At 27.8% G+C, this 26,341-nt stretch overlaps 1 protein-coding gene across 2 annotated transcripts; it reads left to right on the top strand.

The window, feature by feature from the left end:
- The first annotated feature begins 18,102 nt into the window (after nt 1–18,102).
- On the top strand, nt 18,103–20,850 carry LOC124929101 (calcium-dependent protein kinase 10-like). 2 transcript variants are annotated; one of them, XM_047469371.1, is made up of 6 exons: nt 18,105–18,959; nt 19,057–19,200; nt 19,275–19,427; nt 19,494–19,777; nt 19,863–20,093; nt 20,429–20,850. In XM_047469371.1, exons 1-6 carry the CDS (start codon nt 18,305–18,307, stop codon nt 20,600–20,602), a joined length of 1,641 nt encoding a protein of 546 aa, XP_047325327.1. In that variant the 5' UTR covers nt 18,105–18,304; the 3' UTR covers nt 20,603–20,850. The 2 variants fall into 2 exon arrangements, with proteins under 2 accessions (XP_047325326.1, XP_047325327.1); XM_047469370.1 differs by having other exon boundaries at nt 18,103–18,959; nt 19,275–19,777.
- Nucleotides 20,851–26,341: the final 5,491 nt, after the last annotated feature.

Genomic DNA, 26,341 nt, shown 5'->3' with positions numbered 1-26,341 from the left:
GGTTCACATTATTAACCACGATGTTATGATAAAACCGTGGTTAATAAATAAACACAATAACCACGGCTTTATCTAACGCCGCAGTTAATGTGTTTTGGTGTAAACATATTAACCACAACATTACCCAATGGCGTAGTTAATGTGTACATATTAATCACGGAATTACCTAATGTCGTGATTAATAATGTTTGATTAAGGAAATATTATATTGTTAATTATGTGTTTTACAAAAAAAAAACAATCTCCAAACGTGTAACACCACATTCTCTCAAATTGTCTAGCTACTTAGATGTGGTCTTCAACAAACTCCCCCAAGAATTGGTCAAGGAAGTTAGCATGGGCTTGGACTTAAGTTTTTTTTACCTAATCTTTAACCAATCCTATAAATACCCACCCTAAATGTGAACCAAGAAAACGTTTCATTTAAAGATACCTTCTTTTTAATGGTCGGAATATAAAGGCACCTCTCCACCCTAAATGGTTACATCTTATGAATCAACAAAAAAATTATTGAATCCTACGTCATATCATATCATTTTTTTATTATCTTATTAATTGTGTTTTACAAAAAAAAAATCAATCTCCAAATGTGTAACATATAAGAGATTGATGATCATTGAGAAAATTATGTAAGGAACGTGCTAAGTAACTGTATGAATTGATTTCTTCTTGTGATCTTCAACCAATGAGTTTCTAACCAATATGCAACCGTGTTCGTTCTTAAATATCTTCAATTTCTTTTAACAAATTGAAGAATATCTCAAATGATCGAACACGGATTGCATATTGGTTTGAAGGAAATCGGTAGTTTAGGAAAAGTGGTTTCATCAATAGACAATCAGACTCTTCTTCGAAATCTCCATCTTGAATTAATCATTCTAACTAATTAAAGATTATGGAAATTTCGAGGATGAGATTGATGATCATTGAGAAAATTTTGTAAGAAACGTGCTAAGTGACTGCAGAAATTGATTTCTCCTTGTGATCTTTAACCAATGAGCTTCTAACCAATATGCAAATGTGTACGTTCTTAGATATCTTCAATTTCCTTTTAAAAAATTGAAGAATATCTCAAATGAACACGGATTGCAGATTGGTTTGAAGGATATCGGTATTTTAGGAGAATCTATTTCAAACTCCTTATGGAGATAAACAAAAGCATTCTATTTATTGGCCTCAAAAATGAGTTGTCAAAGATTATTAGTGACATGAGTCGTTAATAGTCTGAATATTGATTATTAAGGACGACGTTATCATAAAGCATTAACCACGGGTTTTATGATAACGCTATCCTTAATAATCAATAATCTGGAATTCGTTAGTGGACGATTATTAAGGACAGCGTTATCATAAAGATGTGGTTAATGAACTATTCATTAACCATGGCTTTATGATAAAACCGTCCTTAATAATCAATAATCTAGAATTTGTTAGTGAACGATTATTAAGGACGACGTTATCATAAAGTCGTGGTTAATAAACTATTTATTAACGATAGCTTTATAATAACGTCGTCCTTAATAATCAATAATCTGGAATTTGTCAGTGAACGATTACTAAGGACAACGTTATTGTTAGATAAATTCATACCGGTTCAAATAAACCTAACTTAAACAAACTTCCTATGCAGGAACAAGGAACCGGACCGGATGAATAAGAAAACCAACTGAAGTAACCGAACCGGTCAAGCTACCAAACCGATCAAGTGTATTCAGAACATGACCGCACAAAGGAAGGATCGGCCAAAGCTCAAAACCGGAACCATCATACAGCCGATCAATCCATAAGGCAAGCATAACCGGAAGAAGTCCGGTTACTTCACTATCAAAAGACATTCGGCCAAGTCAAGTGGCCAACCTAGGCCAAGTCAAATGGCCGACCTATACAAGAAGACAATTTGGGTATCTGTTGAGAATGATACCAAAGGAACAGACTGAATACTTCCACATCCATGCAAGTCTGAGGAAAGACTGTAGGCTGCAGAAAACAGTACTACCGGATCCTTCTACTTCGGGATAAGCCAGAAAGAAAATCTTCAAAGTACAGACAACTGTCCAAACAGACAGTGCCTACATTGAGTAAAAGACAAACCCGGCAGGTTTGCTTTACAGACCGGCAGGTCTGAGATTGACCGTCAGGTCTGAGGAGACGACCGGCAGGTCTGAGACACTGAATCACTGCATCTCTGATCAGCCAATCAGATTCAAGGCTTTGAAATATGACCGTTGGCATATTTCACCTATAAAAGGAGGCAGTTGCAGAAGAGTAAATGCGGGACAAACGGGACATTGAGTGACATACTGTGGGACATACATTGGGATAACAAGAGCTAAAAGCATTTACCACAATAACAGTGTGATATTCTAGAAAGCCTAAGTGTTGAAAGTTAAAGTGTGTTCTACAATTTCGGTGTAAATTGTAAGAGTGTTATCGAGCAGAGAATAAGTCTCGATCGGATTGTACTTGTATTCCTGAGTGAATATCCTTCTCGCGGTTTCGAGAGGAAGGGGTGACGTAGGAGTTTTTATCTCCGAACATCCATAAAATCTTTTGTGTTATTTACTTTCTGTTGGCTTCATTACATAACCGACTAACTTAACCATACCGCTCCAAACCGAATCTCTACTAATCACACCGAACATCCAGATTGCCAAAACCGACCCACCATCTCCAAATTTCCATCATCCGAAACCGACTCCGCCTATCATACACGTGTACCGCTTCAACTTGAAAGCAAACCTCTTCCGCGCTTGAACCTAGTTCAAGGGTTTGTGACAGGTTGTTTAGTATTGAAACCCCGGTGTTAATCTCTAACCGGATTAACCACCACCCTACGAGTGAGAACCGCTAACCGGTCCAACCCCCGGTCCACCAGCGGCGATCTAGATCCTAACAGTTATCATAAAGTCGTGGTTAAAAATTTATTATTAACCACGACTTTATGATAACGTCGTCCTTAATAATCAATGATTTGGAATTGTTCAGTGGACGATTATTAAGGACGGCTTTATGATAACGTCGTGATTAATAAACTATTTATTAACCGCAATTTTATGATAACGTCGTTCTTAATAATCAATTATCTAGAATTGTTCCCGATTATTAAGGACGGTTTTATGATAACGTTGTGATTAATAAACTATTTATTAACCACGACTTTATGATAATGCCGTCATTTATAATCAATGATTTGAAATTGTTCAGTGAAAGATTATTAAGGACAGATTTATGATAACACTGTGATTAATATATTATTTATTAACCAGGGCTTTATGATAACGACGTCCTTAATAATCAATATTAAGGAATTTGTCTTTGACGATTACCACGTCATTATGCTATCGCCGTGGTTATTAATATTCTCTAAAAAAAGCGGGAAAAGCGCGGGGAAACATGATTTTTAACCACGGCGTTCATCACAAAACCATGACTAATAATAATGACGACGGTGAATACAATGAAAGTCATAGTTAATATTTATTAGTGTTGACGTTACATGACCGACACTAATAAATATTATTAACTACGGCGAATCAACCGCCGACACTAATAAATATTATTAATCACAGCGTATGGTCGCCGTGGTTAATGTTGGTTGTTAAAAATACTTTTTCGTGTTTTGTGTTTTAGCACTAAATTAAACTACTCTTTAGTAATTATATAAAAATTTATAATTATTTTGTTTATATTATTGAGTGATTTGTAAACTAAATTTGTTGAAAACATAAAGATAATTTTTAGTATAACAATATTTTCAAAAGTTGTAAATAGAGCACCTAATTATTTTTTTAGTAATATTTATAAGTCAAGTAATTGCTTATAATTTTATTATATAAAAATACTAATTATTTTCCAAATATTAATTGTACGTATTATTATTATTATTATTATTATTATTATTATTATTATTATTATTATTATTATTATTATTATTATTATCTTATTTGTTTAATTAAAAATATATTACTTTATATGGTGTTATAAGAAAGTTTCAACATGATGATTATGTTTGCTTTATATTTTCAGACAATTGCATTGCTCTAAGCAAAGGTAACTTTATATTTCAGTATGGAAAAAAGAAAAATAGTAAAAGTAACTTTAGGTAATGTTTGGTTAATGATATTAGATCTTACTATACACTTTTTTTCACAGTAAATTAACATTATTATACCTATAAAAATATAGAAATGACTATTTGTTCTTCCATTTTTTATAATATATTTTATGTTTTTCTTCAATAACTATTTAATTCATATTTTTCAAAGTTCTAAAATCGTCTAGTGGATATAAACATTGATATTCCTTCTAATTTTTATTCCAATTATATTTATAGCTTATTAATTATACAGAAAATATAATATATGTTCACATGTAAATTATAATCATACATATCTTCTTCTTCTTGATTTATTTTAGTTAAATGTAATATAATTTTATTCTAATGATAAATTAATTATTAATAAATAATATTTATAATTAATAAAAGTAATATTATTATAAATTATTATTAAATAAAATCTTGATTTAAGAGATCAATATCTCTTGATTCACCTTATTAGAAATGAAGTTATAATTCTTGATTTGTATTAACTTTCTCAAAATAATAAATTATAATTTTAAAAAATATGAATTAATTATTATTATTAAAATACTTTCTAATTCAAATTATTAAATAATATTATATATATTATTAAAATTGAATATTATAATTTTAAAAATATATATTAATTATTATTATTAAAATATCTTCTAAATCAAATCTATATATATAATGATGCTTAATTTTTAAAGTGTCTGAATTGTTGGGTCGAGCGCTGTGGTTAATTTGGATATGTATGTGATAGTAAATGAATACTTGGATCGGATTGTGGGTTGACCCGCACATAAACTTAAAACGGTTAAAAATAAAATTTAAAATGTTATAAGTATGGTTCGAACTTGCAACCTAACAAAAACAAGTACAACTTTTTAACCAACTAAGTTAATAACACTTTATATTTTAAATTCAACACCAAATTTGATGAACGCGGGACATTTTAACAATATAAATTCAACTTTTTAACTCATTAATCTCTCTCTCTCTCTCTCTATATATATATATATATATATATAATGATGCTTAATTTTTAAAGTGTCCAGATTGTTGGGTCGAGAGTTGTGGTTAATTTGGATATATATGTGAGAGTTAACGGATACTTGGGTCGGATTGTGGTTTAACCCGCCATAAACTTAAAACGGTTAAAAATAAAATTAAAAATGTTATATGTATGGTTCGAACTTGCAACCTAACAAAATAAGTACAACATTTTAATCAACTAGAATAATAACACTTTATAATTTTAAATTCAACACCAAATTTGATAAACGTGTGACATTTTAGCAATATAAGTTAAACTTTTTAACTAACCAATATATATATGTATATGTATAATGATGCTTAATTTTAAAACGTCTGAATTTTCGGGTCGAGAATTGTGGTTAATTTAGATATATATGTGAGAGTAAATTGATACTTGGGTCGGATATTAAAAATGTTATAGGTATGGTTCAAACTTGCAACCTAACAAAAAAAAACATTTAATCAACTAAGCTAATAACACTTTATATTTTAAAATAAACACCAAATTTGATGAACGCGGTAGTTCATCTATAGTTTTTAATCGGCCATAATACTCTTTTGACTCTGCGCTATAGATTTCACTATTATTATTGAGCAATAATAAAAGAATTTCGTCATATTTATAAAGATAGGGGACATAATTCATATGGATATAGTAAGTCTCGTCTAGGCTATTTTAATGGTAGTCCTTACATTTTTTTTCTTTCACTCGTAGTATGGGGAAGAAGTGGACTCCAAAGGTGAAGCTAAATAAGTTGAAAAATCAAACTGTATCAATTGTTTTAGAGACCGTTTTGCAATTTGAGAGTAAATAAATACTTGAGTCGGATTGTGGGTTGACCCGCTTATAAACTTAAAACGATTAAAAATAAAATTAAAAATGTGATACCATAATATTTTTTCACGATTTTTTATATTATTACTCGTGCAAATGCACGGGATAACATATATTCAATTTGTTAGCCTATTTATTTTATATAAAATTAAGTAATAATATTTAAACAAATTAAAATAAATTCTAACATTAAAATATATATTTTAATAATAGTAATAAAATTGAAAATATTAATATTAAATAACAAAAAATTTAATATTTTCTAACTTTAATTGAACAAAAATCTTATTTTATTTATGTAATACATTAATATACTTCATTCTTAAAATAAAATAAAATAATATAAAACAAATATACAAAACACAGATACCTATATAATTTCACATACTTCAAACCAAACCACAATAATGTATGTTTCTTACAATTTATACATGTCCATGTTTGGTTAGTGGTACAAATGGTAGTATATTATAAACTATTTAATACAGTGTTTTTTATATTTTTACTATTAGTATAAATTTATACCCTATATAATTTATAGGGTATATTTAATATAAATAATAATTAATCCCTTTAGGTACAACAGTATTTTTATATTAATTATTTAATTTTTAATTTTTCGTTATACTCTTTATTAATATTATATATAACTTATTATTATATAATATATTAAATATATTTTATTTAATTTAAATATAATTATTATATATAAGCATTTTTAATATAGGTATTTTTAAAATAGTTTAATATTTTAATTAAAAAATACTTATTTATTTTTATAACGATGCTTTTATTAATTATTATTTTCTATATTTACTTATATTATAAATAATATTTTTATTTTAGTTTATTTTATTACAATTATTAATAATATTTAAATTAAATAAACATAATTTATATTTTATATTATAATTAATTTTTTATATTTTAATTAATTTTTTATATTTTAATTAAAATTACATTAATTATTAAATAATAAAAATACAATAATTTATAATGATAATAAACAATATTATTTATAATATAAATAAATATAAATAATAATAATAATTTTAAATTAATATTTATACAAATTATACTACATTATTATACTATATATCAAACACAAAATTATAAACCTTATACAACTTATATCATTTTTTATAATTCATATATAATTTGTACCATGTTATATTTCGTTAAAATTTATACTCTTATACAACTTATACTAATTTGTACCATGTACCAAATGCTATTTATATAATTTGTATTTCATAATTAAAAAAAAAAATATTAAGTGTAATATTATAGTTAAGACCTTGCAATATGTTGAACTAGTTAGAACAGATATAACATTAATACAATCAATAACATGTTGTAAATTTTCAACCGGAATATAGAATCAAAAGAAAAGTAAGTCCGCTTCAACCGGAATGAAACTAATATTTTCGAATTAGTACAAAAACTAGACGAATGGTTTACCCTTTTCTTCTTTTTTCAATAGAACATGTGAAACTATCAAATTCATGTTGAAAAACATAGCCCGATCCTCTTCACGTATGAGTTATTTCAAATGAGACCATAAAATGAATAAGAGTTTTTCTTAATTCTTGAATTTTTTGAAGAGACCACATTTAATAGCGCTAATTAATAAACTAGTTAGACAATTCCAATAACAGAGAATAAAAAGTTGAACTTATCATTATGTGATATTACATAAATAATTATTATATATAAGTGAATAATATCTTTAAATAATGTAATATATAAATAATTAAACATAAAATCATATTTCACTTTGACTGTCATTAACTTCATTTTACTAAAATAAGAATATTGTCATATAAGTTTAAGTTTATAAAAAAAAAAACACATAATTTTGCCGTGGAATTGTGTGCATTCAAATACTTAAATATTCTCTCATATTTGCATTATCGAGTTTCAATTAATTGTATCTCTTATATTTGTACCGAAATTTGAACTAATTTATCCTCGCATATACTGCATCACTTCCCATTTATAAACTCAACGAAAGATTGAACGAAAGCAGGTCCACGAATCCGACGTGGCCTTACAGGTGTCCCCACATCCCGAAAGCGCTCATTTTGGGTACCGAAATTACTAATTTCGTGTCCCGAAACTACTCATTTCGGGTCCCGAAATGGCCGTTTGGGGACCTGAAATTACCGTTTCGGGACATTTGAAAATTTTCTCTCTCTTACCCACGTGTCATGTCATGTTGATTCGTGGACTTACTTTCATTGAATATTTCGTTGAGTTTATCATTTTTTTTCTTTATCTTCGCATATACCGCATCACTTCCCATTTAAAACTTTATGATTTTTCTAAAATTTTGTACATATATCATTAATAAAAAATATAAAAACTTTAATAATAAGACTACTTGTGTTGTCGTATTCATAATTTTAATATAATTTTGTGTAGGTATATATTAACTATTAAAAATATATATTTTTAAAATTTTATTTTTGTTTATTTGTTGAAGTTCAATTGAAACAATTCTCGTTCGGTTAGAATTGCATCGTGGTATGGTTAACAACTAAATGTAAGCAATAATTTGAAGATGGGACAACTAAAAATAAGAATAATATTTACTTGTAAGTACTTTTATCTGATCTAATTAACAAATAAAAAATTCAGGTAAGTGAGATGAGTTTGAGAAAAATAAAATAAAAATCCATTAATATATTAACATAGTATTTAGTAAAAAAACATTTCATGTTATTTTAAACACTAAACTTAATATTTAATTGCTTTAATATTACATTTAACCCTAAAAGTTTTATTTTATTTTCAATTAAAAGCTCATTTCTCAATTTTATATTAAAAAAACAAACTTAATTTAACAAAGAGAAAATAAAAATATATCATAAGGAATATAATTAAGTACAATTAAGCATATTTCTTTTATAAGGATTTAAATTTAAAGAAAAATAAATGTAATATAAGGACCGGTTAAGATAATCTATCCATTTAAGTGTTGAAAGTAGTTTTATTAATGATTTGTTTATTATAAAGCAATTGTTGTCAAATAAAATCATTTTTATTAAAAATAAAAGTTAGATTAAGAAATTTATATTATAGGGAATTTATTGTATATACATAATTAAATAAGTAAGCGATAAAATTAGAATTCAATATTCACTAAAAACCAATTTAAGTTTGGAATGAAATTCGTAACTCTGAAATTAATGTTAGAATCTTAAATTTAAAGAAAAAATAAACAAAAAAAAAAATATATAGCAACGAAATCTCAATAATTAAATGGTATTGAAATAAGGTTAACATTTTTTTTTATCATATATATCTTAATTATTGTTAAAATGTTATATTTGAAACTGAAAAAATTAAAGAAATGTATAGCTCAGATCTTACTTAAAAATAAAAGATAAATTACAGCAAATCATTATATATTGCTTGGACTAAAACTCACTACATTAGTTCATAATTCACACTTCATATATATACATTTAAAAAAAAAGATGATTATTATTTATTTGTAATTATGAGTGCCATTTTCATTATAATTATTAAGTTTCAAGCAAAATAATCATACTTTAACATTAGTATTGTGTAATGAAAAGTTTATCTTTTCAAAATACATTATTACTTTATTTTGTTTATTTGCTCTTTGTTTATATCGATGCTATGTTATAACTTATAAATTGGGATCTTAATAATCTATAAACAAAATATCTAATCATCTCTATAAACAAATCTAAGTGTTAGTTAGATTTAACTTATTTCTCTCCATTACAAATAAACTGATAAATTGGAGCCTACTTATTTTTCTATTAAATATACACAATAATTAATAAGATATGGGTTGTTAAACATTTTAAAGCGTTGTACCGAATAAATTGAATCAAAGTTTAACTAAATTTAATATTTTTATAATTAAGGAGAAATAGCATTACACTTCATAATCATGACTCTCCCATTTAGTGAGAATTAAATTTGTAACATTTTAATCTCAAAGTTAAACTAAACTTGTATTATAAAAAGTCTCAAAATATTTATTGAGCTCCTCACTTTCATCGTAATCATATCGTTGGTTCATTGATTGTGTCACACTCAATTGATTATCACTAAGCTAGTTCACCTAATTAAATAGTAATTACCAACTAAGGCCTAAGAGGTCATCAATACCTTGGTCCAGTTATACATTTCTTTTCTATGGGAATAAACTTTTTAAATTGATCCATCACTTTAGAATGTCCCAAAGAATTAATAAAACAAACAATTTACAACCAGCTATTATATTATTTTTCTAATATAAGTAATTTAAAATTTGTGATAAATGTTTTCAATATGATGAATTGTCCAGTTTCGATGCCTTTCGAACTAATTCTCAAAATAACCTAGTTTTGTTCAACTTTCCAAACTATCCTACCTTTCAGATTCATTCCTAAACTAACTTACTACGGTTCAAACTCATTTTTTTAATTAATTTATTACTTATATTTAAACTCATTAATATATATATATATATATATATAATTTTTATTTTTATAAATTAAATTATTTATATTTTTATATAAATTTTAAATTATTATTTTTATAAATATAATTATTTATATTTTAATATATATATATATATATATTTACATTTCAATTATTAATTTATATAATTGATAGAGAATGTTTTTTTCTGAAAAATTAATGGAAGTGGTTCGTGAACTTATTAATTTTCTTGAGTATCTCTGAAATTATTAACGCTAAATTTTATGTTAGACTTGTTCGTTAATAAACATTTTTCTTTATATTTTTATTATTGTTTCTCAAATAGTTAATCTCGTTAAGTTTTGACTTTGTTTAATTAGCCTTTGAATAGTTGTGTATTTGTAATGTTTATTGTTATTATGTTTAAATAATTCTCATTTAAATAATATTGGATGAAATTTTAAAAAATAAAAAATAAAAGTTATATAAATTAATAAATAAAATGTAAATACATATATATTTTAAAATATAAATAATCAAATTTATAAAAATAATAATTTAAATATATATATATATATATCAAATTATAAAACTAATAATTTAAATATATATATATAATAATTAGTTTAAATGTAAATAAATTAATTAAAAAATTGAGTTTGAATAGTAAAGTAAGTTAGTTTAAGATTGAGTGAACAAAATAAGTTAGTTTATAAAGTTGAACGGAAACTAGATGATCTTGAGAATTGGTTATGCCTTTGCTACTTGACTTTTAGCTTTCTATGCAATATGTAGTTAGGTACCTCATCTTAAGGCATACCCTAGACTCGCGGTAATGGCGGATCGGGCAGGGATGTCCTCGTCCCGTTTTATTTTGGAGATTTTTTTACTACTATCCTGACCCTGTTTGTTTTTAGAAAATCTCTGTGGGGCAGTATTTATACCATATTTTCTAAAAAAAACATTATATATATACGAAGGAATTTTTTAGTATAATATATATTGTAATATATTATAAATTCATATTATTTATAAAAAAACTTAAAACTCTTATAAAATATAAAGAATAAATAAATATATTAATGATTTTATATATTTAATTGTGTTTATAGTGTCCGGAGCAGAATTAAGGTGAAATCAGGGCGAAGTCGGGGAGAGATGTTAGAATTTTGATCCCAAAATCTGACATTCTTGAACGATCTATAAAAGGGCAGGAAAATAAGAACACAAGAAGATACGGATTTATAGTGGTTCACTCAAAAGAGTTATGTCCACTTCTAGCCGTCACCAGATTTTACTATGAAGAAAAAAAATATAGAATTTTTTTGACTCACACTATTTATCTCTCTAGAATTATGTATTCTCATATAAATCTTTAACAATAACATATTTATAAGTTAACATTGAGATAATAAAATTTAAATAACTTTTGGTCAGGCCCAAACCCAAATTCAATAAACTCTAATTAACTTTTATAGAGTTTATTATAAGTGTAGGTTCCACAACTCAACAATCTCCCACTTGGAGACTAGCTTCATCTTCTCTCAATCGGTAGCGGCTCTCCATTCGGTGTCTTAACAAAAAAGGTCAACTGAAGTTGCACACAATTTCAGTTTCTCATTTTTCACATCTTTTGTCAGCATATCAGCTAGATTCTCACTCTCATGAATCTTCTAAAGTTGATCGGATGAAATGATAACGGACTTGTATATGTTTCGTCGTGCCATGATCAACCGGATTCTTTGTCAAATGAATGACATTCTAACTGTCGCATCGTAAATCACTTCCTTTGTAGTTTTGACCCAATTTTCGCAAAAAAAAAATGTTGCAACCACATCATCTCCTTAGCAGCCTCTTTCACATCAACATACTCGATCTACTTTGTAACTAAAAAGAGCAACAATCTTTTACAATTTTGAAACCCAACTAATTATAGTACCTCCTAGAAGATAGATGTACGATGATATTCTTACTATCAATATCACCATCATTGTCAACATCAACGTATGCTTCCAAATCCATATTAGACTTTCGAAAACACAAAGCAAGAATTATACTTTCTCTTAAATATCATAGTATTCACTTTACTACTTCTCAATGTTGTATACTTGGGTTGCTCATAAATTTGTTAACAAATTCTCATTATACGTGTTATCAGTTATGTCCGGTCATGTGCAAACCATTTCTTACATAATACAACCAATGATATAGGCATACGAAATGGTGACCATTTAATTTTTTATCATTCTTTATTGAATTCAACTAATCTTTAGATAGTCTAAAGTGACTAGCTAAGTGGGTTGTAACTGGAATTTGCATCGTGCAAGTTGAATCTGTTGAGAACTTTCTTCACATATTCTTTTTTGAAAAGTTTGAGAACTTCTTTATCCCTAAAGATCCTTATCCCAATGATTTCTTTTTGTAGTACCCAAATCCTTCATTGTACACTTCTCAAACAACTCTTTTTTTAGATTTTTAATCTTATACAAACTTGCTCCAACAATCAACATGCCATCAATGTATAGGAGCAAAGTAATATACGATTTATCAAATCTCTTAATATTACATCAATGATCGGTTTCACACCTCATAAAGTTGTTACATTTAATAAAACTATCAAATTTCTTGTACAATTGTCTTAGAGCTTGTTTTAAACCATATGGGTTCTTCTGAAACATACACACAAGCTCATATTTTCCTTTTACTTCAAAGCCTTGTGGTTGTTGCATGTAAATCTCTTCATCAAAATCACCGTGAAGAAAAGCGATTTTGACATTCATTTTCAACCAAATCTTTTCACTTCTTGAAAACAACAAATACATCATACTTGTTCTTCATAAAATAACTCATATTTTTTCTTGTCGAATCATCTATAAACGTCACATAATAGTGTGATCTTCCAATAGAATAAACATGTGCAAGTCTCCACACATTAGTATGTACCAACTATAGTCTTTTTTTCTTGTACTTCTTCCCAATCTTTAAAAACTCACACATTTCCATTTTCCAAAAATGTAGTTTTCACTTAACTGATGTTCAACATACTTCAGTTCTAGAATCTGACCATTCTTCAAAAGACTTTTTATCTATTTTTCGCTCATATGGCCTAACCTGCAATAGCTCAATATTCTTCAAGTCATCAACAACTTCAACAACTATCTCTACATGTTGACATCATGTATAATGTTACAATTTTGTGACCTCAAATAATAACTATTTCTCATTTAGTCTCCTTCCACGCACCGTTTCTACAACTGAAACTGTGACATTCGTCATCAAGCTGTGTAACATAAATCAGATTGTGCATTAAACCTGGAATGGTTTGGTTGACAACAGCTAGGTCGGTCGGGGTGGAGGCTACATGACCGGTCAAGGGAGGGGCGTCATGGCCGGTTAGGAGATGAGTTAGGAGACGAGCGCAACCGGCTGATAGACCAACCATGTGACTGGTCGATGCAACAGTTGGATTGAAGGCAGCGTCATCTGCATCAGCAACGTTGTGATCGGTCGGACAGCTAGAAGAAGTGGCAGCCCTTTCAGCCAATTTCTCCAAACTCGCTTTACTTTTCTTTGTGTTTTTAAGTCGGTTGAGGAGGCTAGTCGAGCATAGGCTCATTGTGGCTCAGTCTGCGCAGCAGACAGCCAAATATCTTAGCAATCAGCAACAATTCAGACCTGCAGCAGAAATCAACAACCGTAACCTGCAGCAGCAAATGACAACATAGGAGCCAGCAAAACTCACAATACCCAGACCAGCCTAATTGAGGAGCAAACTGCACAACAGACGGCAATCAAAAGATCCCAAAAAGCAACCAAAAGAAATCAGAAACAACAGGCAATGCCAACTGTACAATAGAACGGCGCTAGACAATATTGTGTTGTCCATGCAGATCGGGCTGTGCCTCCTGTGCCTATTGTGACTCACATGACGATTATGTCGTGTCAACTGTGCCTATGCCGATCGCGCTTTCTTTGATCAATGCTGATTTCGGCGCCGATTTTATGACTTCCAACTCAAGACAATATCTAGTTGCCTATGTCGATCGTGTCGTGGATGTGCCTATCGTGCCGTGTTGTACCGCCTGTGCCGATCGCGCGCACTTCCTTAAAAATCTCCAGAGCTTTTCTCTTGTTCTAGTTAATTTTTTTTGTGAAAGGGGACTTATAATGTTTATAATATTGATAGTAACTAATATTGACATATCTAACTAAATTAATAATATTGACATATCTAACTAAATTAAAAAAAACATGTTCTAAATGAGCTAATTAATATATATCTGAAAATTTGATTGAGATTGATAAACTACTATCATAAATAACATTAATACTATATAGACCTAATAAGTTAGAATATAACCAAATAAGTTTATAATTTTAGGTTAGTTTGATTCAATTTATTCGTTAATTACTTAAATACATATTTGATAACTTCATATCAATAGTTGCAACTTATTTTTCTTAATAATGTTGATTTTAAAGAGAAAAAAGAATAATTGAGTAAAGTAATGATAAATCTGCTTGATTAAGCTTATTCAGTCAAGCTATTTGTATTTGTAATTGTAATTTACTCAGGATATAAAATTTCAATTATTTGGTTTCTTTCTTATACACCTAATCAAATAATCACTCTAAATTATAGATGCGTGATGTGTTTGACTATGTCAAGTAATTCACACCTTCAACTTGACTTTTTTTTTAAGGGAAGGTGTGGTTCTAATCATTTTAATAAATGAGTGGTTGATGTTATAATTTATTATTTATTAAGGATTATTTGTTTATTTGTTTATTTGTTTATTTGTTTATTTGTCTATTAGTTCAACAAATTGAAGTAGTCAATAAGGTAGCTACTTAAAGGCTTGTTAGGTAAAGGGTTTTCTATACCTGCTTCATCCATTAAAATCATACCAGAAAGGATTTCATTTAATCTTATATATAATAAACTGATAAACCTAGTTTAAATGTTCTAATATCACTAACACTTTAAAAATAAATAATACAAAAATTCTATTTATATATTACTTTTAATCCATTAAGTAACCAAAGGGACAAGAATCGTGTTTAGGAGAACAAATATCTTATTCGATTCTCACTAAAAATTTCTCACGAAAACAATTCATCTATCATACCACCTTATTTTGTTCTTTTTATCTTAATTAAATATCTATAATCTAAACTAATTAAATAAAAAGAACTTTATGATAAAATATAAATAAAGTTTGAAGTTTTCTAAGAAGTTTAATTTAAAAAAATATTGATTAAATACTTAAAAAGCTATGAACCATTGTCATTTTGTTTAAACTAATAGTATTTAACTTCTTTTAGGGGAGATTACAATGTTTATCCTTTGTATTTTATAAAAAAAAAATACATAAATTTATAAAGCAGTAAAAAATAACCAAAAAGAGAAATACAACAAAAAGTTAAAATGAAAATAATAAATAAATAAAATATGCGAAATAAAACTCCCAATAATTTAAGAATTTTCCTTAAGATTTGGAATAGACATAGTCCCTATTGTCTATTGAAACAATAGTTGAAAGGAGAGAATCCTTCCATACCTTCTCATTCTTTTTGGATAAGGTAGCATACCTGGGTTGAATCAAAATATTTTCCCAATAAAGTGAATTATTTTTCTTATAAATTTGTTTTAATATTTTTATATTAAACATAATTTATGTAATTTTACCTATCATTATATATAATATTTTATATTATTCTAATACGATGTTAGAGTTGTCAATAGTTATAAATTTCTACTTTCTTCACCGTTTATTTAGTTAATGCCTGTCATTTTATTATTGGATGAATTACGACACCTACAAGTATTCTCATTAAAAGTCAATTTAAAGTCAATGTACATGAGATTTTACTTTCTTCGTTTGTTTATTAACCAACATATTGTTATCTTGTCATTTAAAATTTCAAAACTTACGAATTTATCAAATTTTAAAAACATAATATTAACATAACATTATCATTTTATCATCTCTTCTTCAACTTTAAATTGTCTAAATTATTCTAATTTGAGATTGGAAAAGAATTTTATTATGTAAAATAATATATTACATAGTATTATAATAATATCATTATTGTATTAGTTTTCTTATAAAAATATATAATATTATATATATATGGTAGATATATCTATGTAATATTTATCTAATAAAAGTATACTTTTATTAGATATACTTTACTTTTATCATTACTCTAGAGATATTTTAATCATGATTTGTTTGGATATTTTTTTCTTAAGCCTGCATGTTACATTTTATTTTTCTCAACAATTTAGTTACTTAATTTATCAATTAAATATTAAAATATATTTAGTTTATTTTTATAAAATTTAAATTTTAAATATAAAAAGGCATTAAAGGATTCAAAAAATCTCATTCAAAATCATAGAAAACTAAACATCAAACAAGCTGAGTCAATGTTCATTTTTCAAACAAAATCTTATTATAAAAAATAGTTCAAAAATCTAAATTAAAACTTATATCATCCAAACTCTGATATTTTATGTTCCAGATACATCAAAAACATAATTTACTTATGTTGTTTTAATTATTTTAACTACATAACAGTTTTCATCATTGAAGAGAAGAGCTTCATTGAATGTCACCAGTTACAAATACTTGTCTAGAAACAATTTAAAATGATGTTAGTTTTTTTTTTCTTTCTAAATTTACTAATTAAAACTTAAACTTTTGTATAAAAAATAATTAAAAACAAAATGTGCTATTTTGAAAGGAACTTAGAATGTATAGTTTGTAAGTGGGAAAGTGCCACCTTTTTACCAGCATTTGACTGACCTAGAAGACAAAAATAAACAGTCTTTGACCAAAATTGATGATTTACTATGACTTTTTCAACTTATGAAAAAAAAATTATTCTAATATTGTGTTTGATAAGCTTAATTTATCATTTTTATTTATTCTAAATTATTTAATTTATTTGTGAAAATCAAAACTGATTTTATTTATATAAGATGAATTATTCATTAAAACTTTTATAATAATTTAATATGTAATCACAAATTATGTAAAGATATAAGACAAATATATATAAAATAACCAAAAATAATAATAATAAACTACAAACATTAAGAAAACTAATAATAAAAGGCAATTATCTTTTAAATAGTAAAAAACTAAAATTAATTTATTAAGATAGTTCTAGTGTCCGTTTAATATATAAAAAAGATAACGAATTCAATTTTCATTTAAAATAATTAAATATTCTAATTACCGTACCATTAAACTAGAATAGATCTTATACCCATCAAAATCCAAGTTTTCATTCAAATTCGAAAAAGGTTTACAATGCGTCCTTCATCCCGGTTTTGTTGGTCCGAAGATTTTATCCAATATCTATTATAAATAGACGAAACCCTTAACAATTTTTAAACAAAACTTATTACTACAATCACAAATGAATCACATATCATTAGACACAATATTTGTCTATTGAAAAAATAGTCAATAAACTTGGACATTGCTTGTCTTGTATTTTGTTTAAACCATGTGTGAGATCAAAGATATCACAATTTACAAATTGAAGATAGCAAAATGAAATCCAAAAAAAGAAAAGAAAAAAAGAGAAGTTTCCAATTAGAAATAAAGACTAAAAGAGTCTAGACTTAGATTACATGAATATAAAAATGAGTAAATGAGAAAAGAAAACTAATAGTAGTAGTTAATCTCTCTCTATATTGAAGGAACCAACCAAATCTGTATTCTCAACTGAACCCGCGTTGTTTTTCTTCTCTATATCTCTCTAAAGTCAGTAGCTTTGCCGTGCGATGCTGACCTACTCCACCTCCGACATCACCAACTTCACAAGAACAACCGCTACCAATTACAACAACCTCACCGTCGCCAGCGACTGACCAAAATTACCCAAATTCCATGGGGAATTGCAACGCATGTGCGAAACCAGTAGCCATAGAAGATTCAGACCCACATCAACAACAACACCAGAAAACAGAACCCAAAAAGAGTCCACGAGGTCGCAGGGGAAACCCATATGCCGAATCACCGGCGCCGGTTCGTGTTCTCAAGGATTTCATCCATCATCAGACCCGAATTAGTGATAAATATGTTCTTGGCCGCGAATTGGGTCGGGGAGAATTTGGGATCACATACCTATGCACTGACAGAGAGACTCGAGAAGCTTTAGCATGTAAATCAATATCAAAGAAGAAGCTTAGAACAGCGGTGGACATAGAAGATGTCCGGCGAGAGGTTCAAATAATGTCTAGTTTGCCTGATCATCCGAATATTGTCCGACTTAGGGCTACATATGAGGATAATGAGGCAGTTCATTTGGTTATGGAACTTTGTGAGGGAGGAGAGTTGTTTGATCGAATCGTTGCTAGAGGTCATTACAGTGAGAGAGCGGCTGCCGGAGTTGCTAAGACGGCGGCGGAGGTTGTGAGGATGTGTCATGCGAATGGGGTCATTCATAGGGATTTAAAGCCTGAGAATTTCTTGTTTGCTAATAAGAAGGAGAATGCTCCTCTTAAGGCTATCGATTTTGGGCTATCGGTATTCTTCAAACCTGGTATGAGATTTACCGGATCTTAATCTGTTCTTCTAAATTTGCTGGGATTTCCTTTTTTCCCATATGGGTTTACAGTTTCCTTTTTTTCTTGTTGAAGGGGAGAAATTCTCTGAAATTGTGGGAAGTCCTTATTACATGGCTCCAGAGGTTTTGAAGAGAAATTACGGACAAGAAGTTGATATATGGAGTGCTGGTGTGATTCTCTACATTCTTTTGTGTGGCGTTCCTCCATTTTGGGCAGGTATCTGTTTATTGAAATCTTGTTTCAGATGCATTAAGTTGAATTCTTCATGATTATTCTTCCATTTTCGGCAGAAACTGAGCAAGGGGTTGCCTTAGCTATTCTACGAGGTGTTCTTGATTTCAAACGTGAGCCATGGCCTCAGATCTCTGAAAATGCCAAGACCCTTGTCAGGCAAATGTTAGAGCCCGATCCCAAAAAGCGTTTAACTGCTCAGCAGGTTCTTGGTAAGTATATTTATAAAAGCTTTGGATTAATTCAAACAAGATTTCATTTGTGGGTTTTATTTTCAGAACATCCATGGATACAGAATTCGAAGAAAGCCTCGAATGTTCCTTTGGGCGACGTTGTGAGGACAAGACTGAAGCAGTTCTCAGTAATGAACAGATTCAAGAAGAAGGCTTTAAGGGTAATTGCAGAACATCTGTCTGTTGAAGAAGTAGAGATAATGAGAGATATGTTTTCATTAATGGATACTGATAATGATGGGAAAGTAACATTTGAAGAGCTGAGAACTGGTCTTAAGAAGGTTGGTTCTAAGCTGGCTGAACCTGAGATTAAATTACTCATGGATGTGGTAAGTTTCTTTATTTAAAGACAGTTAATTCTTTTATATATATAATTGAGTTTATAATTTAAACTTGAAAGATGTTTTAAATTAGGCTGATGTAGATGGGAATGGAGTACTGGATTATGGGGAGTTTGTTGCAGTTACTATGCATTTGCAGAGAATGGAGAATGATGCGCATATTCGAAGGGCTTTTGTTTTCTTTGACAAAAATGGAAGTGGATTCATCGAGCTTGATGAATTAAGCGAAGCTTTGGCTGATGAATCAGGTGAAACAGACGGTGATGTGCTAAACGATATCATGAGGGAGGTTGACACGGATAAGGTTTGATTTCTTTATTTTTTTTGGTTTAAATCGTAGAATTGTTGCTAGTTTTCTGTTTTGGTTGAGATTTTGATGGAAATAGATAGAAGATATCTGAGTTTTCCATCCATTGTAGTTGTTTGATTTTCCGTTGTTAGAAGTAGAATCTGCCATAGTTTGGAGTTATTACCCCTTCTTCTGCTCTGATACCAAATTGAAGATAAAATGACCAACTGATTTACTTGTGATTTGCTGAATTAAAATCTCTTGTTTCTGACTTGAATTATCTGTATCACAATGATCTGATCTAGAGACAATTTATTATTATCTTTAACAGAAATAAATGATTTGTTCAGGACGGGCAAATAAGTTACGACGAGTTTGTGGCAATGATGAAGTCAGGGACTGACTGGAGAAAGGCATCTAGGCAATATTCTAGGGAAAGATTCAAGAGTTTGAGCGTCAATCTGATGAAGGATGGTTCGCTCCATCTTCAAGACGGACTCACAGGCAAAAGTGTTGTAGTTTGAGGGTTCGACGCCCATTTTTTTTTTCTTTTTCGTGGTCTGTCATTGTCTCATCATCATAGTTATTGTTTATTTATTTTTTATGTTGGTTTTGGTTTTGGAAAAGCAGCAGCTACTGATATATAATTTATCTGTTGCCTTTCCTAAATTGTGTTTATGTTGAGAAGATGGAAAAGGTAAATTGTGAATCTTGATTAACTTGACTTTTGTAAATTTATCATGTTATATGAAAGCTTTGGTGTTACTAGCTAGTTCAGTTGCTGGAGTTAGGTTTTAACGAGGAAATGTTGATTTTTAGCCCATTTTGAAACACCTTTCGGAGCTGGGGTTAGGTTTTAACGAGTAAATGCTGATAAATTTCTTTCGAGTTTCGAAATGGGCATGCTGATTATTCCCTTTTTTGTGAAGGATAGATGATTCTCCATGGCAGATGAAGCATGACTTGCCAGTGTGTCCTGTACAAAAGGTAACATCTTTTTCAAGCTTTCCCAATCGCCAACTCCTCAAAATTGACATAGATAAGAAGCTTCTGCTCATTGTGATTCATTCAATTCATTTCAACCACTTTTGGTTTGTTTCATTTTAGCCTACATTTTCTTTCTTTGAAGCTTGTCAACTTTGAAAAATCACATAAACTTCCCCTTACTCCTCAAGTGTCTTAATCTACAACACCATTAGGATTGATTCACTGTTATACGTCGGAACTTGCCTCGATTTTCTCATACAAACGCCTTCGGTTTCATTTTGTAATATTTGTTGACGATTTCAGCAAGTAAAGCAAGATGAAATATTAATTCTAAATGAAACAAAAAGTCATATTTATGTAACTTTAAACTAGTTAAACAACTAGTATTTTAAATATATAATTATTTCGATTTTAGTATTTTACATAAAATAAAATGAATTTATATCTACAAATTTAAAAATAAATTATATAATTTGAATTTATTACTTATTTTTAGTGTTATTTATTTATTATTATTTTTTAGATTAATTTTATACTTATATATATATATAAATTATAATAATATATTTGTGAGATTATATACTTCTTAATGTTGTTTATTGATCGATTATTGTCTGGTTCAACGTTTTTATCCTATGGGGCTCAAATTTCCCAACTATCAAACTTGACAATTTTGGATTTTTTTTACTACAAGAACGATTTATTTTGTTTGACGTGACATTCACTCGTCATTTTTTCATGAAGTGCGGTGTAAAAAAATAAAAAATTACAAGCACACTCCCTCTTCCTCTGAACAAGCTTAATGGTGACTTCATTATGATGATTCAAACGTCCATTTTAGTGTCCTTTGTCTTCCTCTGGATCCAAGAGCTTCTAAGTGAATTAGGGCCATTGTTATTGTAGGACTTGTCAGTTTTCATGATCATGGAGAGTTATTACTTTGATCTGCATCATTAATATGATCTTCTGATTTTTCTGTCTCTTGTTTTTCTCTCAACCACATCTTTTCCTCCTCTCAACTAGCAGCTTTAATTCATCAACTGTCCTTAATAATTCCTTGATGTAATCTATTGCATCTCCCACAATTGATGTTCTATCACTTTTTTTAGCAAATATTTCATCATATTAGTAACATATGAAGATCAAAATTGAGAAATTGAAAGAGTATTTGTAGTACCTTAGTGGTTGCTGGTTGGGTACCAGATTCTTCAGGGCTTAGTATTTCTTGCTCAAATGTTTTCCTTTGTTTCTCTGTTGGAAAATGAGTGGTTATGTTTTGGATAACAATTGCACGGTTCGAAACAGGAAATATATTTATTATCTTGTTGTATCGTTTGGTTTAGGGAATTCCTACGCTACACTGTTTATATCATATTCTCTCAACAAATATATTATAAAATTATATAAATAAATTTTTTAATATAATATAATGAATATTCATATTATTATAAAAAAATAAATTTAAAATTGATTTTATATATTTAATTTTGTTTATAGTGTTACGGGTGAGATTGGGTACTCTAGAAAAAACCGCCCAAATGGGGAAATTCTTATTAGTTAACAGATTCAGTTTTAAATTGACATCATTAGTTCCTTTGTCATTGTTATTTTTCTTTAATAACCATCTTCATTTCTCTCCTGAACTCAAGAACACCATTATTGAAATGTATTCCACTCCCCAGATGTAATTCCATGATCAACTAGAGACCCAACACTGTCATGAGATAGGGACTGAAACAAATCCATGAGATGAAGAGAGAAGATGTTTGTAATTTCTTTTTATTACACTTGTTTTATAAAAGAAATGTCAAGTTGTATATATTTTGAAAAACAAAATTTCATGGCAGTAAAAAGCTTAAAATGACTAAAAGATTGATATTTTTAGTCTCATACGAGTTACTACTCAAATCAAAGTTTGAACACATATTCAAAAATTCCACCCAAACAATAATTGAATCGTCGTTTAGGTTTATTATCTCTTAGGTCTTGCTTGAAAGAAGCATAATCCAATATTTTTAGTGTAAATGATTTGCAAGTTATATATAATTAAAGCATGCATCATAGTTAACATCTTGAGCTTCCTATCTATCAAGGTTTATAGTCACTAACATCAACAGTACAGTCATTATCAATAATATTAATATTGTGAATAAAATAATATTTGAACATGTTTTTCAATAAATAAGCATCTAATCAAATAAGATCAACCCATTTGTATATCACCAGTAAACATGTTATTCAAAAAATAGTTCAAAATACTTTAATTAAAGAAAAGTATCATCGTGCATCTAATCAAATAGAATTGACCTGTTACTATATCTCATCAAGCATCTAATCAAATCAAATAGGAATGATCCTATATTATCTATATTTTCATTATTGTTTTTTAATTTAATTTATTATTTGTTTTTTTAATTTAAAAATATGTAAAAATTCACATTTTTTTTGGTCATTTCATCCATAATTTTTCATTTATTTTACTAAGTCTATCCCATATTTTTTAAGTTGATCAAAACTCTAATTAATAGATTCATCCATGCTTATCACTAAAATACCCCTAGATGGGATAAGGCTTATTATTAATTATTGTTCTAAATTTTTATAAATACAAGAATTAATAAAATAATTTTCTTTTAAAACATGATAAATCAAATATCATTAAATTTTATATAGAAAATCCAACTCATGTGATGGGCTTAGACAATATAGGCTAAAAAATTCAAAGTAAAATAAAAGAAATAAAAGTATGTTTAGCAAATTGTTGCTTAGAGAGGATGACAACTATAAATATGTATAAGAATAAAAATAAAATTAAAGAGAAAACATAAAATAAAAGTAAATGTTAAATATTTAAAATTTTATTAAGAAGATCGGTAGTCGAACGATTTTGACTCTAATCATACGAATCATAGGTAGTGAATTCTCGCGGCACTCTGATCTATAATTTGACCATTCTAGATATTTGTTTAGATTTTCTTCGTGTATACTCGTTTAAGTATTTTAGTATAACTCACTTTAATATATTGAACGTGTGCTTTTAAGAGCATACGAGTTTCAAATATTTTTAACATCGTTGGATTTTCACGTTAAAATTAGTTTGTTTAATTTTATTGTTTATTATTAAGTTTTGTTCTATTTATTATCTCATTATAACGTACCAATAAAGAAAAAACAATCATTTCCTAATTGTTATTAGGTAGTTTTTTATCATAAATATTTACAAGTTATATATATAGGGGATAAATATTTAGTCACATTTATTTAATTTATTTTTTAATTAATTTTTGAGATAATATTATAAGATGGTATGGTGTAAGAAAAATGGTGGATAGATCGGAGGAAAATAAGGCCTGGAATGAAAATCATCTAATTGGAACCGAACGAATAAAAGATAATTGAAACACAACTAAAAATGTATAACTTATAATTTTAGGTCAGTTCTTTGTTTGTCAAAATTTTATTTATGGGACCATAAATTTATTGTAAATTAATATGCATCTAAATTGATGACAACAACATGAAATCCACATATCAAAATCTCCATACACCTAAAATATATATATAATTTAAAAAAATTCAGGATATTATTTCATTTAAATTAATATCTTAATAAAATATTTTGTTTTTCAAACCCAACTACAACTTCAAAATTGGGTTTTCAAACGGGTTATACATAGGGATGGCAATTTGAAACCGCCCCGCGAAAACCGAACCGAATTGCCCCGTTTGGGATGGTTTTTCCCCGAAACCGAATGAGAATGGGGCAGGGATGGTATTTGTGTCCCCCGCCCCGACCCGCCCCGATTTCACCCCGAATCTACCCCGAACACCATAAACATAATTAAATATATTAAATTATCAATATATTTATTTATTCACTATATTTTATAGGAGTAGTAATGTTATTTCTTTATAATAATATAAATTTTAATATATTATAATATATATTATATTAAAAAACTTGTTTATATAATTTTATTGTATAATTTTTATTTTATTTTAAATAAAAATAATTATTAACGGTGCCCCGCGGGATTCCCCGAAACCGAAAAAAACCGAACGGGGCGGGGATGGTATTAAAAAATTCCCCGAAATTAAAACGGTGCGGGGACGGTAAATGCATTCTCCGCCCCGAACCGCCCCATTGCCATCCCTAGTTATACATGCACTAAGTGTCAAAGAAAATAGTTTTTTAAAACTTCAATATTAAAATAAAATTTTGATAATAGTTTTAAATATTTACTTTTATTCTAAAAACATGTGATTATAAGCCAGTAATCTTGTGGAGCATTTAATTTTAATGTGAACTGAGTTATGTTACATTAAAAGTTGGACTGGGTGGATCAAATCTCCTATTTCAGATTTTGTGTTATATTAGGTATTATTTTCACAAAATATCTGTATACTAAATTTAAATACTTAATAATTTAAAGTTTAAAAAAAAATTATATTAACAAAATAAAAACATTTAAACTTTAAGTAACTAATATTTAAATTATTTTAAAAATATTTAAATTTAATAGGTAAAAATATATAGATATTATACTCTTAACCATTTTCAATCCAAAAACACATTTTTAAACTCAAAATAGAGTAACTATCAAATTAAAAATTCATTTTCAATCTAAAAAAATATTCTCATAATATTATTTTTTATAAAATTTTTTAAACATTTTTTAATAATATATATATATATATAACTTTACAAATTGAACCCAATAAAATTATTTAATTATTTTAATTTTTTATAAATATTGTTAATTATTATAAATTTATAATATGTAAAAATAAATAAATAAATAAATAATAATAATAATAATAAATAAACATATAAATCAATTATATAAAAACAATAAATATATAAAATTACTCTATATCACTAGTAGAGGACTAATTTATTTTGTAAAATATTTCGTATATTTAAACAGTTTATATGGGTTTGGAGGTGAAAGAGAATGACAATAAACCGAATTTGAATTTGAGTTTAGGTTTAAGATGTGAGTTTGAGTTGTAAAGCTCATTTTGGATTTGAATAGAGGGGAGGGTTAGAAATAGTTTTATACACTAATAAATAAACTCAAAATTATATAATTAGATAAATATAATAAAAAATAATTAAAATAAATTATTAATATTCTTTTATTTTTAAAACTTGTTTGTTGAATAATTAATTTATAATATATATAAAATTTAGATTGGTGTTTAAACTTTCTCCTAATAATCAAAAAGAAAACTTAGATAGGTGTTTTAAAAAGAAATCTAAAACTTAATTCCAG

The sequence above is a fragment of the Impatiens glandulifera genome, chromosome 3 (genome assembly GCF_907164915.1).
Source record: "Impatiens glandulifera chromosome 3, dImpGla2.1, whole genome shotgun sequence".
Lineage (NCBI taxonomy): Eukaryota > Viridiplantae > Streptophyta > Magnoliopsida > Ericales > Balsaminaceae > Impatiens > Impatiens glandulifera.
Note: the sequence above shows the minus strand (reverse complement) of the source record. Positions and strands in the feature narration are given on the sequence as shown.